This window comes from Protobothrops mucrosquamatus, unplaced genomic scaffold, assembly GCF_001527695.2.
Source record: "Protobothrops mucrosquamatus isolate PMUCROS unplaced genomic scaffold, P.Mucros_1.0 scaffold370, whole genome shotgun sequence".
NCBI lineage: Eukaryota > Metazoa > Chordata > Lepidosauria > Squamata > Viperidae > Protobothrops > Protobothrops mucrosquamatus.
In genome coordinates, this window is record NW_015386704.1 from 401871 (window position 1) to 418754 (window position 16884).

A 16884-nucleotide genomic window follows, 5' to 3' on the forward strand; every position below is an offset into this window, starting at 1 on the left:
CAGTCTGTGTGTTTGGCAACCTATTCGCCTTTATGACCGACTGCTAAGCACCCCCCGCGATTGCGTGATTGCTGTGTGCATTCTCTGTTGGCTTCCCAGAAAATCAATGGGGAAGCCAGCAGGGAAGTTTGCAAACAGCTGCCCCCCTGCTGAGAGGACTCCCCCCCCCCTTGTCTCTGAGGACTAGCTGAAAGAGCTATCTGCCTAGGGGAGCTGAATTCCTATGTTGGGGTGCAGAAACAGAACTCAAATTCTGAAGGTCTTGCACCCTGCTGGAGAAGTTCTTTCTGCACACCAGCGGGGAACTGAACTCTTTTGGCAGGCAGCTTTTTCAGCCAGCTGCCAGAGACAAGAGGAAGTCAAAACCCAAGCAGAGAATGTAAAGGCAGGGCAGTAAGGTAAGATGCCTGGGATGCCTTGGGGACGGGGGAGGCTCTGGGAGGCCCGGCGCAGGCCATGTGTGAGTGTCTCTCTGCTCAGGGATTGAAAATCCTGCTTGGATTTTTGGCAGGGGGAAATTTCAGCTCCCCAAGCAGAGCCTCCTGAGGCACCCCAGACTCCTTTCTTGGGACTTGGCTTAATGAAGTAAGATAGCTTAACAACCGCAGTTGGGAGTCCCGGGATTGCGGTCATTGAGTAAAGCAGTCACATGAGTGCCTCGCTTAATGTTTCACTCAACTGTATCAAGATTCCGATCCAAATTACGGTTGTAAGTTGAGGACTACTTCTTGTGGTATGGATAGCTTGATTGGGAGCATGCTGTACATTGAACAAGGATGTTTTTTTTTCCCTCCCCTTGTTTCTAGCAGGAGAGGATCAGCCAGGTGCTAAAAGATTTGGAGGAGGAGCAAATACCCATTGTGAAGTTGGGTGATGCCAGTATTGCAGCTCCGTTCACTTCTAAGCTTTCCTCTATACAGTGCAGTAAGTATGGGAGGAAGGAAGTCTGTGCTTGGGGAGGAATGTTGTGCACTTAAGGCCCACCCTGCACTTCTACGGCAGTGACATGTATTCATTTGGAAGTTTCACGGTGAATGTAGAGAGTAACCTGTGTGATTTTATTTTCATGCTATAATCAGTAAAATCCTGTCTGTGGAAGGGGACATATATCTCTTAAATCTAAGTTGGGCATCACAACTTAGAAAACCTAGACTGGAGCCCCTTAGAGAAAGTTCAGTGAATAAGTGAATAGAGCAGAGCTGGAGAAAAAGTGTTGTCACCTCCTCTGGAATTCCAGAAGCCTTTCTAGACTGAAGGGAAATGAAAAAAGCACAAGGTAACAATCTTAAGCAGAAATCTTCTCTCATTTTCTGCAGTCTGCCACGTGATCAAGCAGGGCCGTTGCACCCTGGTCACCACGCTCCAGATGTTCAAGATCTTGGCACTGAATGCGCTCATCTTGGCCTACAGCCAGAGTGTCCTTTATTTGGAAGGTGTGAAATTCAGTGATTTCCAGGCTACACTGCAAGGCTTGCTCCTGGCTGGCTGCTTTCTTTTCATCTCCCGATCCAAGGTATGACGGAAGAAAGATGCCTTATTGGAGTGGAGGGGAAGATAGGAAATGTGGTCAGTGGATAAGAGAGTCCACATTCCGTTGGGTTCATTAGACCAGGGGTCCCCAACCCCCGGTCCGCGGACCAGTACCAGTCCGCGGCCAGTTAGGAACAGCTGGAGGCATGTGGCAAGTCTGCAGGGGTCTGGGCAGGGGCGGGAGAGTGGCAAGGCAGAAGCCAGCTTGCTCCGAGCAAAGGTTCTCCAGCGGCTGCGCTTGCAACTGGCTTGCAACATCTGAGTATCCTTCCTCCTCCCGTTTCTTGTGCTCTCTTCTTCTGCCTCCTCCTCTTCCTGCTTTCTCTCCCTCCTGCTACTTTTTCTTCCTCCTCCTCTTCTTTCTCACTTTCCTCCTCTCCCCCTCCCGGCACCCCAGCTGGGCTCATGCTCCCTTAGCGCACGCCAGCCCAGTTTGCAACCCGGGGCTTCCCCAAAACCTCTTTGGAGGGGGATTCCCCCCCCCCAAGGTATGTGTTTGTGAGGGTGCTTTCTCAGAGTGCAAAAAGGGGCAAGGAGAAGCTAGCTTTGACTTTAAATACTGCGTCTTCAAGGGAATTTCTCTCTCGTTTGCACCTTTTCTAAGACCGCTGAGTTTTTTGCTTTTAATAATAATAATGATAAAGTTGGAAGGGACCTTGGAGGTCATCTAGTCCAACCCCCTGCTCAGGCAGGAAACCCTATACCATTTTGGACAAATGGCTGTCCAGTTTCTTCTTAAAAACTTCCAGTGTTGGAGCATTCACCGCTTCTGGAGGCAGGTTGTTCCACTGGTTAATTGTTCTAACTGTCAGGAAGTTTCTCCTTAGTTCTAGGTTGCTTCTCTCCTTGATCAGTTTCCACCCATTGCTTCTCGTCCTGCCTTCAGGCGCCTTGGAGAATAGCTTGACTCCCTCTTCTTTTTGGCAGCCCCTGAGATATTGGAACACTGCTATCATGTCCCCCCTCGTCCTTCTCTTCGTTAAACTAGACATACCCAATTCCAGCAACCGTTCCTTATATGTTTTAGCCTCCAGTCCCCTAATCATCTTTGTTGCTCTTCTCTGTACTCTTTCTAGAGTCTCAACAGGTGCCTCGTGTTTTGGCAATTTCCTGCCTACTTTTCGTGGTTTAATTTGATGTGTGTGTGTGTTTTCATGCTCCTTTCTTCCTGCAGCTCTCAAGTTTGCAAGCCAAGCACGCTCCTACCCAGCTTGCAGTGGGGGAGGGGGAAGGGAAAAGCTACATTTCCCCTTAAGCACCGTGTCCCCAAGGGAATCCCTCTCTCATCTGTACCTTTTCCAAGACTGCTGGGCTTGCACAGTGCCCTCCCCCCACCTCTTTGAATGGTTTTCTCAGCACTTCCTCAACGTGCTGGGTCTTTGGTTTGTTTTGCTGGAAGGCTGAGTTTAGGATTGTCCCTTTTCCTTCCCACTTTCTTAGAAGCAGAAAGTTGCTGGTCTAATCTAATACAATGTAATAATAATAGAGATAAAGTGCATTATTTGTTTGTTTATTTAGAAAGTTTAGAATAAATATAATGATTCATCCTGAAACCTGCCCCCCCCCCCGGGTCCATGGAAAAATTGTCTTCCCTGAAACTGGTCCCTGGCGCCAAAAAGGTTGGGGACCTCTGCATTAGACTTCAATAGACTACTAGAACCTTCTTAAGGCAGTAAGCTGACCATAAAGTTTGGTTCTGTGGCATGTAAAGATGTGCACAAACCCAAAAGAAAATGCAAGGAATTGTTCTCACTTATACCAATCACTCATTCAGTGATCAGTAATTGAAGTTGCGGCCATTGCAGTCCCCCCCATGGTCATGTGATTGCAATTTGGGTGTTTGGCAACCAGTGCATAATTACAATGGTTGAAGGCCCCCATAGTCACATGGTTGCCATTTGCAACCTTAATAGCTGGCTTCTGCCAAGAAATGTCAATGGGAAAGTCACCAGGAATTTGCAATCATGTAATGTCATGTTTAAGGACTATACCTGAAAATGACAATAAGTTGTCCTAGTCAAATGATATCACAATGAATACTGTGCTGCTTACAGACAGAGTTGCCAGTTCCCATTGCGGTTGATAAGTGAGAACTACTTAGATTTTTTTTCCAGCTAAGAATCAATAACCCCAAACCATATTTTAATGACTTGAAGTTTAGTTTCAGTGGAACAAAATTTTTACCCTAGGGTAAAATTGGGTAGACACCTATGCTGAACCAAATTATAGAAAATTTGGTCAAGGAAATTTTTTTCAAATATTTTAAAAACATTAAACTCACTCCCCAATAGGAAACATTGTAGACACATATCTCATACACTGAAAAATAAATGTTTGGATTAGAATTCAGTATCAGAAATGCCTGCTGCCCTTCTCAACAGAGAATAGAACATTTTCTCTTAGATTTTTTTTTAATGTTTTGATTTTTTTTTTTAAAAAGGGCTTCATCTGATTTTTATGGGCACTTGAACCCCCTAGATCAGGGAATAGATGTGATATTTTTCTTTGTTTTTTGTGTGGAATGTTGTCTGGCATATCCTCATCAAAACTGCTCATTGCTCTAAAACAAGGGACTGCTGGCACTAATTGAGCTGCAAAAGTAATAATATAAAAGTAAGCAGAAGATATAAACTTTACCACTGATTCTGGCTACTGCAGTGACTTACTTGTATAAAAGTGGGGGATAAAGCAGCCCTGTTCAGTACACCATATTTGAAACTGACACAATTTGTTTCACACTCAACAAAACTGCAAGTTTTGCTCTGATCTTGAAACCTTTCAAAACACATCTTTTGCTTCATGCTGAGAGCACCCAAGACATATAATCCAAGGGTGACTGTTTCAAGGTCAGACATTTTCCAGGCAATGAACGAACCTTGGGCCAGTCTCCCTCTCTCAGCTCTAGGAAGAAGGCAAGGGCAAACCAAAATCTTGCAAAAACCTTACCAAGAAAACTACATGGACTTGTCTAACTAAGCTGTCGCCAGGAGTCAAAACTGACTTTGAAAACTGATGAGAACTACTTAGCTTATAGTACTTGTGTGCGCACAAAGCAATTTTCAAAATGGATTTGAACTGGCAAAGACAGGCTTTCTTTTGATTTCTGTGTCTTAATTCTTCCAACAGGTTGACAGGCCTTTTCTTCTAGGGGGTCATTTTCAAAGTAATCATCCTGCAGGCTGCTTCCCAAGTGAATAAAAGTCAGGCTCCAAACTTCCTATAGAATTCTAACCCTGACCTATTTCTTCTTGTTTCCAGCCTCTGAAGACCCTCTCCCAAGAGCGTCCACTCCCTAATATCTTCAATCTGTACACAGTTCTTACAGTGCTGCTACAATTTATGGTCCATTTTGTCAGTCTGGTGTATCTGTATCGAGGTGCACAAGCCCGCAGTGAGACCAAGTGAGTGCTGCTTGGATTTAAATATGAGGATATGGAATCAGAAGTAAAAATGCCTGAGTTGTAAGGAAATACAGGTATTCTCCAGATGTGTGGCCTTCAGATCCCAGAATTTTCAGTGATGTCCATGCTTCTAGAATTCTGAGTGGAAGTCAGGTCATCTGGAGGATACTCAAGCCTGGAAGGGCTGAGAAAAACGTTCAAGGATCTTTCTGTTTCTTTAAGGAAAGAAGACTTTGTGGATCTCTATAAGGAGTTTGAACCCAGTCTTGTGAATAGCACTGTTTACATCATGTCCATGGCCATGCAGATGGCTACATTTGCCATTAACTATAAGGTAACATTTGCTTCGTTTTTATAATTTTGTGGTTTCCAATACTTTATCTCCTGATTCATATAGTGCTAGGACAGTGATGGCGAACCTTTTAGAGACCGAGTGCCCAAACTGCAACCCAAAACCCACTTATGCATCCTCCAGTGCCGGGTGGGTGTGGCCCATTGGCTGGGTGTGGCCAACTGGGTGGGTGTGGCCAACTGGGTTGGTGTGGCTACGGTGGTAACGGCAGACTGGGTAGGACTAAAAAGTTCAATCAATCAATTTCAACCTTCCAAGATCTTTTTTTTTCCCCGCAAGAAGTTGAAATTGACTACTTGAACCTTTTTTTTTTTTTTTTGCACACGGCGGCGGAGGCCTAAAGCGAAAAGGTTTTATAAAACCCAGCTGAAGGCCTAGGACTGGGGCGACAGCGCGCGTGCCCACAGAGAGGGCTCTGAGTGCCGCCTCTGGCACCCGTGCCATAGGTTCACCACCACTGTGCTAGGACCTTGCATTGCAAGCAATATGCAAAGCAGTAGGGGCCCATGATGAAACCAAATTTAAACAGGACATTACAGGAAAACTTCAAATTATTATTGTCACATTTCTCCTTGTTCTGCATGACAGGTATAGATCATATGGATGAGCACATTTTGTAGTTTGAATGTTATGAATGGTTTTGGCTGCTAATTGGGGTGCTTTTTGTTCTTTTTAGGGCATTTTAATTGTTAGCCATCCAAAGTCATGGCTACAAGATGGGTAGCCATATAAATTAAATGTGTATTTATGGAAACTGGGATCAGTCCCAGATTTCAGAATTTGGAGGTGCATTGTCCTTAAGGGGAATGATTCTAAAAGAATAAAAAAAAATCATTACAAGTAGATTAAATGATCCTGATGGCAGTTGCATACATAATGAATTTCCGAGAATCTTTTACAGAACTCCAGTTAATCATGAAAGGAGATCAAAGGGGGTGCCAGGCCCTTTTAGCAATTCCTCAGTCCTATTTGACTAAGATAGGTTGGATACACACTTGCACTTTCACAAATAAGTGAAAAATGTGTTCTGTGTCATAATAAAACCTCACAGCGAAGGTGAGGCTGTTGTCACATGTAGCCCCACAGCATTATGACCTGAGAATACTCTTCAGTTTTGTAAGAAAAGACTTGCCAAAGAAATTATACCTTGATTAGTGGTAAAATAAGATAACCTTTTATTAGTACGTTGTATGACATCTGCAGTTTAGGTTTCAGTTCTACTCCTAAATTACTGATATAGTTTGGCCATCTTTCCACACCCTGGTTTTATTTATCTAGGGCCACCCATTCATGGAAAGTCTAAGGGAAAACAAACCTCTGCTATGGAGCATCATCATTTCAGGATTAGCAATTGTTGCCCTTTTGACTGGCTCCTCCCCAGAGTTTAATGAACAATTTGGACTTGTGGACATCCCAACAGAGGTGAGTAAGAAAGACCTTTGCTAGGCCTGTCCTCTTAATATCCCTTTTCCAACTAACTGTAGAAATATAAAGAGGGGGGGGGGAAACTGCTATATTGATAGACATGTTCTGGGTTTCAGTAGTTCAAACCTCTTTTTTGAATTGGAGATGTTTTGATGAGTACTTTACTTCCAGCAAATGCACAGTAGTCTGAGGACAAGGAGGTCCACAGTGTTATGACTCAGTAAACTCCTGCACCTGCTGCGTGGTTATATTGATCTTAGAAAAATATTTACATAATGCAGGGACTTGGGAAAACAAAAAAAACAGGTTTGTTTTTGTTCAGGACAAATGATAATTGAGGCAAGGTATAATGTGTTTGGGGGAAGAACTGAAAATTACTTAGACACATATAGTGAGTAAGACTAAGTGTAGGCAGTCTTGTGTACTCCATGTATTTTGGAATAGGAGTTGGCAGGCCTAGCAATGTAGTGAAAGTGTGTTTCTAAAACTTCTTCAGAGAGTTAATTTTCCCTATAACAAATTAAAAATATAACCAAAAGAATGTTGTAGCTGTATGCTGCTTATAGTTACCAATAATAGATTTCTGTCTACTAAAAATATGAATGGGACAGATGACCAGCTTAATAATAAATTCCTTGCTTACTGATTTACAAGATCAACTCCCATCTTTATTTCAAGACTATAGAACAATTTTCATTCCAGGCTTGATAATTAACTAGATTTGAATGCAATAGGAAAAATGTTCTTTCTGGGACTTGGTACATCTTGTTGTTTTTTTTTCTATTTCAGTTTAAACTAGTGATCACTAAAGTACTGGTGACCAACTTCTTCATTGCTCTGCTCATAGACAGGATCCTGCAGTTCCTACTAGGCAGCACAAAGCTCAGAGTGCCTTCTTGAGACTCATTCTTCTCCCTTCGCAGAAGTGAAGTGAAGGACAGCCAGAAAGAGATACCACCGAAATGCAGCACTACGAAAGGAATATTTATTCTTTGATAGCTGTTTTATTCCAGTTTGGGACTGGCAAGCCGATTTTTATTGTGTTAAGTCTGGAAAGCACAACAAAAGTTGTGCAAGGGCCTACATTAATCTTCACAAGTCTGCCAAACAGAGCAGCAGTTGTTAACCTTTGTACTGCCTCTTCACTCCTCCTAGGAAGGTTGGTCATGAGATTTGATAATAAAACGGCAATCAGTGCATTTTGGAACAGGGGGGATTTTTTTTTCTTTGAGTTAATATATCCTTAGTTTCCCCCTCCCCATATTGAATCTTGTTTTGATGTGAGATCTGTCTAAACAATAGAGCAATATCTTTCATTTTTCATAAACATCATTATTGGCAGTAATACACATTTCAGAATGTTTGAAATAGGAGGAAATAAGTACAAGCATAACTTTGCTGGTAGAATAAGCCTTTTACTTTTAATACATTTTTCTTTGCAAAGAAAATAGATATGATGCTTGGAAAAAGTGTATACAAAAGTAGCTCAACTCGTACCTGTAGCAAAATATAATAGCAGCAGGATTACAATTATACTAGTTTCAGCTAGTAAAGCAGTGCCCCCAACAGCACAATCCCTTTGAGGCAGGTATTCCATCAGCTTAGTTGAGTCAGCTTGACCACCCATAAGCCCCTAGCGGCAAGAACTCTCCAGGAAATGATTGATGCTATGAAATGGTGGGTGGGAGTCTCGCAGCTGCAGTTCTTTCAATTACAAAACTGTAGTCATACTATAGAAAAGCAAAACAAAAAATACGGTTACAAAAAAGCAAGATCCCCCATATTCAAAACCAGAAAGGACCTGCAGCTCAGCTAATAATACATGAATACATGTGTAAGGGAAAGACACACTTGACTTTGCTAAACAAAATTGTGTAGCTCGGATCTGAATGGAACAAGGATCCAGGTCTGAATTAATCTTAATTTTTGCTCACCTCTTTCTCAATGTCAGCAAGAGACTTGATGTGAAAGTTTTTAAATATTGAAAGGGCCTAGAAAATAAAAACAAATTCAGTCATTAGCCAATTGATCTATATTGCAATTTACAGAAATTATTCTTATCAATATTTCTAGAATTTAAACTAATTCCTGCACTAAGTAGATTCCATGGCCCTTCTATTCTTACAATCCTTACTTACTCCAAAACAGCTACAGGAAAACATGTTTTCTCATTAGCAACATTCAATCTAATTGAATTAGGTGAGAGAAAGCTCACTGAAGTCTTCTAGTAAGCTTTTTAAAAGTAATTGTGACAGTTGTCGGCACTCCGGCACTCCACCTGACATAGGTTACACTACATTTTCCCCAGTATATTATCTGTATTTCCTCAATTCTTTTAAATTATATTTATTGGATTTTTTCATATATCATCTGTGCGAAGACCACTGCTACCATGATGGCTGGGAATATTGTGAGTGGTAGTTTCAAGTCAGTTGGAGAAAGCCAGACGTTTATCATTCTGGGAATGGAACTGAGTCTATACCATTGGGGTGAGAAGTTATTTCCATACATATCTGGAACATCTTCAAGCTACTTCCAGTTTAGAGATTCATTTCTAGAAGCTGACTCTTCTGGAATGACATGGCCCAGGGAGGGGGAAACAATATTTTTGCAAAGTTTCATTTCCAGAATAATGAACTTTGCATAAGGAAGGAATAGATAATAATAATAATAATAAAGTTGGAAGGGACCTTGGAGGTCATCTAGTCCAACCCCCTGCTCAGGCAGGAAACCCTATACCATTTCAGACAAATGGCTGTCCAGTCTCTTCTTAAAAACTTCCAGTGTTGGAGCATTCACCGTTTCTGGAGGCAGGTTGTTCCACTGGTTAATTGTTCTAACTGTCAGGAAGTTTCTCCTTAGTTCTAGGTTGCTTCTCTCTTTGATTAGTTTCCATCCTTTTTTATCTATTTTTTTCATCTATTTTTTTCCTTTACACTGTTACACGACTCCAACAGAAAATACTTACAGTGGTACCATGAGTGACATTGTTCTCAAACTTAGGATGCAGAGTAAAGGGGACCCCATCTATGGCTAAGAAGGAAACAAATAGATTCAGATTGCCAGAAAAGTAACCAGATTTTAAAATGGGTGATTATTTACAGATCAGTGAGGTGGCACACAACAAATCATAATACTGTAGTGAAAGGTTAAAAACCTGTTACAATAATAAAAGGTTAAAAATGATGTTATATAAAATATAACAAAATACTTGTAATTCGAACACCAAGTTTACAGAAATACCTTCATAGATTTTCTAAACCCAAGAAAAAGCAACACAGAAGGCTCTTTCCCTGTGCTGTACAAAAAATCACTGCAAAAGTAATGTTTTCAAGAGGCCACTCCACCAGTACTTAGAAAATGTAGCAAAATTCACAGGATGGATATCTAAGTGCAATAACTGATGCACAAAATGTAGGAAGCTGCATCACTATCTACAGCCTCATTTCAACAGAATTCCAGAAAGTTGCAAAACAGACAGCTTCAGGAATACGGGTAGCCCTCAAATTACAGCCATGTTACTATGGCACTGAAAAAAGTGACTTATGACTGTTTTTCACACTTATGACCATTACGGCATCCCCACTGATTTGCAGGTTCTGAGGTTTTGCTGGTTAAAGAAATACAGGAAACCAGAAGTTGCCTTCAAGTTTACGTGTTTATTCAGCTGAATAGAGACGGACCCCTCTAAATGAGAGGAGCAACGAATGACAATAAATCCTTGTATTTATTCTGTATAATTACATAAGCAATCCATCTAGCAAAGCTGACACACATAAGATAAAGATTGCACCCAGTAAGTCTGGCACACTGTAGATAAGAAAGGAGAAAGCAGAAGTAGCTAAACATGTTCCCATTCAGGTGTTCCCTAAAGATATCGTATGTTCTTGGGTGGGTTAGAACATTGGGTGTTGTCCTTGCTGTCCTTTCATGACCCTGCATCCAGGACTACAAGTGACCAGAGACAGAGGGGCCATCTGTCTCTGACATTGTCCCCTAAGTCCTGGTCAGCACCATGGTCAGTTGATCAAAATTTGGATGCTTGGCAACTAACTCATATTTATGACGGTTGCAATATCCTGGGGTGATACGATCCCCTTTTGCGACCTTCTGGAACATTTCTTGAAGTTCAGTTCTATGCTTCATTCTCCCATAGAAGCAAAATAAGCTTTACCTCCTTGAATAGAAGGTCCTTACCTGAAATACCATAGGTATTTGATGTATCGTATATAGATTCATTTTTCTTAATGGTAGTTTGTCTTTTGGAGCCAATAGAAAGAGGGTCTACGCTGAAAGGATTAAAATGAAGAAACACATGCGGTCTTGTTAGTAGGTTATGAACTGTATTGTTTCAATCATTCCCCAGCATCTCTATCAGCTTTCATGGGTGCTTGCAGCACCTCAAAAACAAATATTTGCCCTAGCAATAATTGTAAATGTGTAATTGTTCTTCCTGAGGAAGGTTAAGAATTGCACAGGACAAAAATTAATTTAAAAAATTAAAAACTTAATAAAAAGTGAGTGAAACGTATTGTGTCATAGAAAAACAACATATATATCAACAGAATAATGCACTTTTGACACTTGGACAATCATGACAGAGCCAGAAAGATTACTGATCCCTGCATTCATCAGAAAAGAAGATCTATTTTGTCCACAAAGTACTCTCTTTGGTATGGGAGAAGACCTTGCAAGCACTGAGAATGTGGAAGTATTAAAGGTGGAGAAACTTTCTTATGTAGAGGATTTAAAATATTGTGAGTATATTACAGATAGTCCTCAACTGACAACCACAGTTGGAACCATTTATCTTCCAGAAGCAAGAGTGAGTTTTTTTACCAAGCGGCAGCAGCTTACAACGTTCCCTGCCAGCTTCCCCACCGATTTTCTGGGAAGCTGGCAGAGAAGATACCAAATGGTGATCACATGATTGTGGAGCCCTTGGCAACCTGTTATAAGCGTAAACAAGTTGAAAGCAGCCGGATTGCAATTGTGTGACCATAGGAGTGATGGTGCAACATTTAGTAATGGGCAGAAGGGCTTTACAGGCAATAAAGCGCTTTTTGAAGGCCATAATTCCAGACCATTGTTAAATCAACAGCCTTAGATCAGAACTACTTGCAAGCCTTCCCCTTCTTTTGTCACTCTTCAGGTGCAAGTTGCTCTTTGCAACAGATAGTCTCTTCTGCCATGTAGGCTATTCATGTGAATTAGAGTTGTAAAAATCATTGTTAAAACAGTACAAGAGCAAGTTTACCGGAGATACTTGCTTATTACATGCTGGTCAATGAGTGGTGAAACTAAGATAATGTCTCAACAGAAACAGAAGACCTAATCATATTGGCAGTAAGAGCCACTGAACACAATGGGATTTTGCTTAGCAACAGCGTGAATTAACAAAGGCCTCGGAAAGAGTGCTTTACAGTTTGTAAAGCAGTTCCAACTATTACAAATGTCATATGCACACACACACACACTCCAGTCATGTAATTGCAAGCCGGGTGTTTTGCAACCTGCTCGCATTTATAACTGACTACCAAGTGCAATCATAGGCACTCCCATGGGCACTGCCAAAGGATTTTGGCTCCAGGCATGCTTGCATGGAACTGAAATCCTTTGGGCCTGCTTCCCTGGAGCTAAAATCCTTCATGCCTACCTGCACGAAGCTGAAATGTTTTGGCAGGGAGCTCTTTCAGCCAGCTCCTAGGCAAAAGGAAGCTGAAATCCAAGCAGGATTTTCAACCCGAGTGGAGAAGCAGCACAGTAAGGTAAGAAGCATGGGATGCCTCAGAAAAGTAATGGAGGCCCAGTGCAGGCCACCTGCAAGTGTCTCCCCATTGTCCTGAGGCCACCTGCAGTCTTTGCCTAGGACACAGTTTGCATAACAACCCATGAGAATGTTTAACAACTCCAACCAAGAGTGCTTAGATTGCCATCATTGAGCAAACAGTCTCATGGTATCTTGCTTAATGACTACTTCAATCAGCAACTAAGATTACAGTCCCAATTGTAGTTGTTAAATGAGAACTACCTGTAAGCATGGATAAGCTTCTGTTTTTCTTGTAACCTAGCACAAAAACTTCTTATTGATCTGATTTGGATACAGAATAGTTTTTATGTGTATGCACACAGGGATCAATTAATTTTACAAATCCAACATTCTATTCTGGAAAATTAATTTTTGCAGTAGTTATTAATTCATTCATTACTTGTTATCTTTTTTGCCATAGCAACCACAGCCCATGTTCTCTTGTACTGTTAGTTCTACAAGACATTGCTATTAATTGATTGCCCGATTTATCTAAATTACCAGGGCACTCCAATAATTTTTATTTGCAATATTTGTTAGACAACCAGGATTAATCTACCCCTGTAAGTAGCAAAATGCTGCTACACTATGTGGAAACTTTGCCCACAAATGGTTACCAACAGTTACTGATGTTAGGGGTTAACTTTGTTTTACTGAATGTATTTTTATAGATCAATTAACTGCTACAACTTTTACACAATCAGTATATCTGAGCTTGTCCTTGTCTTCATCAGAGGTATGCATGAGGTTTTAATTAATTTACCTCATGAATGAAAGCTTCACTAACCTTTAACCTAAAATTATCCTCACTTCTGTAAATAGAATAGAATAGAAATAGAAATAATAGGAATAGAATAGAAGCTGGAAGGGACCTTGGAGGTCTTCTAGTCCAGCCCCCTGCTCAAGCAGGAGAACCTTTACCATTTCAGACGAGTGATTGTCTAGTCTTTTCTTAAAAACCTCCAGTGATGGAGCGCCCACGATTTCTGAAGGCAAGCAAGAATATCTAATTTCTCTGTATTGTTTTCCATTATCCTTATTTTATGTAAAGAAAAAAAATTAACTTGGATGCTTCCAGAAGTAGAAAAATAAACACTGCTTATTTATTTCATCTAGCATTCTGAGGCGCAATCGTAACCATCCTCAGAAGAGTCTTAATGTTAAGAAATCTCTTCCCAACATTGCTTAAGACCCCATCTTTCTGGTTCTGCTATCGTCAATCTTTTTATAGGCCTTTTTCTTTAGTCCTACAAACCCACTCAAGCTGCTTTTTGCCTGATGACAAAGTTATCTTGGTTCATATATAGTCCGAGAGATGGATAAACTAATGGAAGCAGCCAACAGTACTGTTACATGACATGATGTTTCCGCATTTTGTATTAGATACATGTTACTGAAAAAAACATGACAAATCACACCAAAATGTACAGGTTCTATTATATAATGAAAAATGATCAAAACTTACTTTGCTGTTTCTAATGAAAGCTGGTTCATTTCTAGACTGATACTCCTTGGTTTGGGAAGGGGTCTAGGTTTGTTTATGTGTTCTTTTTTACACCAAAGGGCAAAACCACTTATTTCCCTAGGTGAGAGGAAGATAAATAAAATTTGTAAGTCTTTTAAAACTGAGACAATGTGCGAGGGCAGAGGACATGGATAGCAGCACCTCACCCAACGCGTATGTAATTGGGGATCACTTTGCTCTTGCTGCTTAGCATGATGTCACACACAGCTGTTTCTGCCACACCCATTGGGATCAGCTTGACACATAGCCTCTTCTTCTTAGAGACAGAAGTTTCTATAATAAGAGACAGAAAAATAAGGCTACAAACAAAGGACATTGGAACAACAGGCATTCTGCCTTCAGAAGCAGGAAAATTGCTGTATGCATCCAAGAAAGGCCCAGGTACAAGCAAAATGTCATCTTTTGATTGATAATGCCTGAACATAACTCCATTTATTGCAAAAAAATCTATATATTGTTCTATGAAGGCTAGTTTTACATCCACTTCTATGTTATTTCCAAATGTATATATGAATACATCAGATGATCTAAATTAAGTTGAAAAAAACTTTTTGCACTAGAGGAATGCATTTTAAAAATTAATAATATCCTGCAATGGTCATAGCAGCATTAGTAGGAAAACATTTTGGCTTATTTTCTGATGGATTCAGTAAAATAGATGCCTTCAATCTAGATGTTTCTTACTTAGGGATAGTCCTTGACTTACAACCATTTGTTTAGCTACCAAAGTTATGACGGTGCTGAAAAAAGTTACTTGTGACTGCTCCTCACATGATCGTTGCAGCGCCCTGTGGTCACATGATCACAATATGGGCGCTTGGCAATTGGCTCGCATTTACAACAGTTGCAATAATCCAGAGTTCATCTGATCACCTTTTGCAACCTTCCCAGTCAGCTTCTGGGGGGGAAGCTGGCAGAGAAGGTCAAAAATAATGGTCATGTGATAGTTTGCTTAATGACCAGGATGATTTGCTTAATGACTGTGAAAAAAATCATAAAATTGGGCGCAGACACCTGATGCCTCACTAACACTGATTAACGACAGATCTTCCAGTCTCAAATGTGGTCATATGTTGAGGACTGCTTATAAAGAGAAACTTGAAAAATCATTCTATCAGATACTGGTCCTTTGTAGCTGAATGTGTGCATATGGTCTTTTTTGTCAAAAGTATGTGTATGGTGTTCTAATGGCCACCTAAGAAGGGCCTGCAAGCCTATTCTTAATAAAAATAGCAAATGTACTAACGCAAAGTGCCAATGCAGAATGCTTAAACCACAAAGTGTTTTCACATGATGCACATAAGTTTCTTTAATGACAAAGACCAGCCAAACCTATTATAAAGTGCTACACATATGGAAGATGCACGCATGCATACATGCGAGCGTGCACGCACACACCCCATCTTTGAAGATTCAAGGGCTCTTTTAACTGACTTTATAGAAATGATTCAGGAACAGAACAAAATGTATCTAGATATGGACTAGCAAACTAGTCTTTCAAATACTATAGAATTTAACATGTGCATTATAAAACAATAGTCCTATAATAATAGTTCTCCATCAATTATATTTTGATTTTCTAGATAAGAATTTTTTGCTAGGAGTCCCTATAGAAAAATTTCAACTACATAATAAGCATATGGTAAGCTTGCATATTTCATTAAATATATTTAATTTCCTATTTTTTCCTATAAATTGTAATTAAAATAACAATACACATAACTATGTATATCTAATAAGTATTCAATTAGCATATAAAACATAAGGTTTTGTATTTTTTTCTCTTTTTGCATACAAAAATCTAACTCCTAAAAAAAGAATAAATAAGATTAATGAACATTTGCCACAATAATGACATTTGATAGTTTGTCCCAATCACAAAGTTACGTTGGAAATAGATTTGGGCATTATGTTCATTTGCACAATTCACCACTGTAAAAAAAAGAAAAAAATCCAATTGCAACACAAAATGTTGCTTTATCACAGCAACTGGGAATGGTAGAAAAAGAAAATTGAATTCATGACCACTCATATAGGTAGTTCTCAACTTACGGTGGTAATTGAGACTGGAAATCTGGTTGTAAGCTGCTACAGTCGTAAATCAAGGCATCCACATGAGTGGAAGTAATTTTGTGGCCTCTTTTAGGGCTGTCATTAAGCGAACCCATTCATTTGAATGGGTGTTTTTTTGCCAGAAACTGGCAAAAAATATCGTAAATCATGGTCATATGACTGCAGAGTGCCAGCACCGATCATAAAGCTGACCCGTCCAAAATGCAATCAAATGACTGCTGGGGACAGCACAACCATTTACAACTCCTGGGAGTGCTTTATGGGCTGTAAAGTACCCGCTGGGAGTGCATTTTGAGCCATAAAGCACTCATTCGGTAGCTACTATAACTTTTAACACTCATAAAATGACCGGTAGTAAATCAAGGACTACCTGTAATGGAATGAAACACAAATATGTACAAACAGATGGGCATCTCTCACTTTAGGGAACAGAAGCATTGTAACAGTCACAGTCATTACAGCATCTTTCATTAGAAAATGGAAATAAACCCTATTAGAAATTCTACTGTATGTCATATTCGTTTTAATTTTTTTTTGAGGGTTCAGTAATGATTTTCCATGTTTATAATCATTATAACTTGCAATATTCAGTAGTTAGTGCTACAGGTTAGCTGTTATGTTTGCACATAGCTCTTCCCTAAATTACATGCCACTGTTTAAGAGGACATATTAGATTGCTATAGCAGGTTTAGAACAAACCAGAATAAAATGAGCCAAATAGCCAGGCAGACTCACTTAAATCCAAAAATTCTTTAGCATTTGCATATCC

The 16884-nt window shown here is 40.2% G+C and overlaps 2 protein-coding genes across 2 annotated transcripts in view; one reads left to right on the forward strand and one right to left on the reverse strand.

The window, feature by feature from the left end:
• The window catches only part of ATP13A1 (ATPase 13A1), a 29360-nt gene extending 21441 nt beyond the window's left edge, over nucleotides 1-7919 (forward strand). The window contains exons 18-23 of the mRNA XM_029284091.1: nucleotides 810-924; nucleotides 1317-1513; nucleotides 4789-4931; nucleotides 5154-5265; nucleotides 6562-6705; nucleotides 7498-7919. Coding sequence (XP_029139924.1) covers nucleotides 810-924; nucleotides 1317-1513; nucleotides 4789-4931; nucleotides 5154-5265; nucleotides 6562-6705; nucleotides 7498-7608 — 822 coding nt within the window. The 3' untranslated portion in view covers nucleotides 7609-7919. The remainder of the gene's footprint in view (nucleotides 1-809; nucleotides 925-1316; nucleotides 1514-4788; nucleotides 4932-5153; nucleotides 5266-6561; nucleotides 6706-7497) is intronic.
• Nucleotides 7920-8102: 183 nt separating this feature from the next.
• MVB12A (multivesicular body subunit 12A) overlaps nucleotides 8103-16884 on the reverse strand; it is a gene marked incomplete in the record, with an annotated part of 12638 nt that continues 3856 nt past the window's right edge. Inside the window, 7 exon segments of the mRNA XM_015815716.2 lie at nucleotides 8103-8438; nucleotides 8643-8699; nucleotides 9677-9741; nucleotides 10906-10997; nucleotides 13983-14099; nucleotides 14189-14315; nucleotides 16851-16884. Coding sequence (XP_015671202.1) covers nucleotides 8376-8438; nucleotides 8643-8699; nucleotides 9677-9741; nucleotides 10906-10997; nucleotides 13983-14099; nucleotides 14189-14315; nucleotides 16851-16884 — 555 coding nt within the window.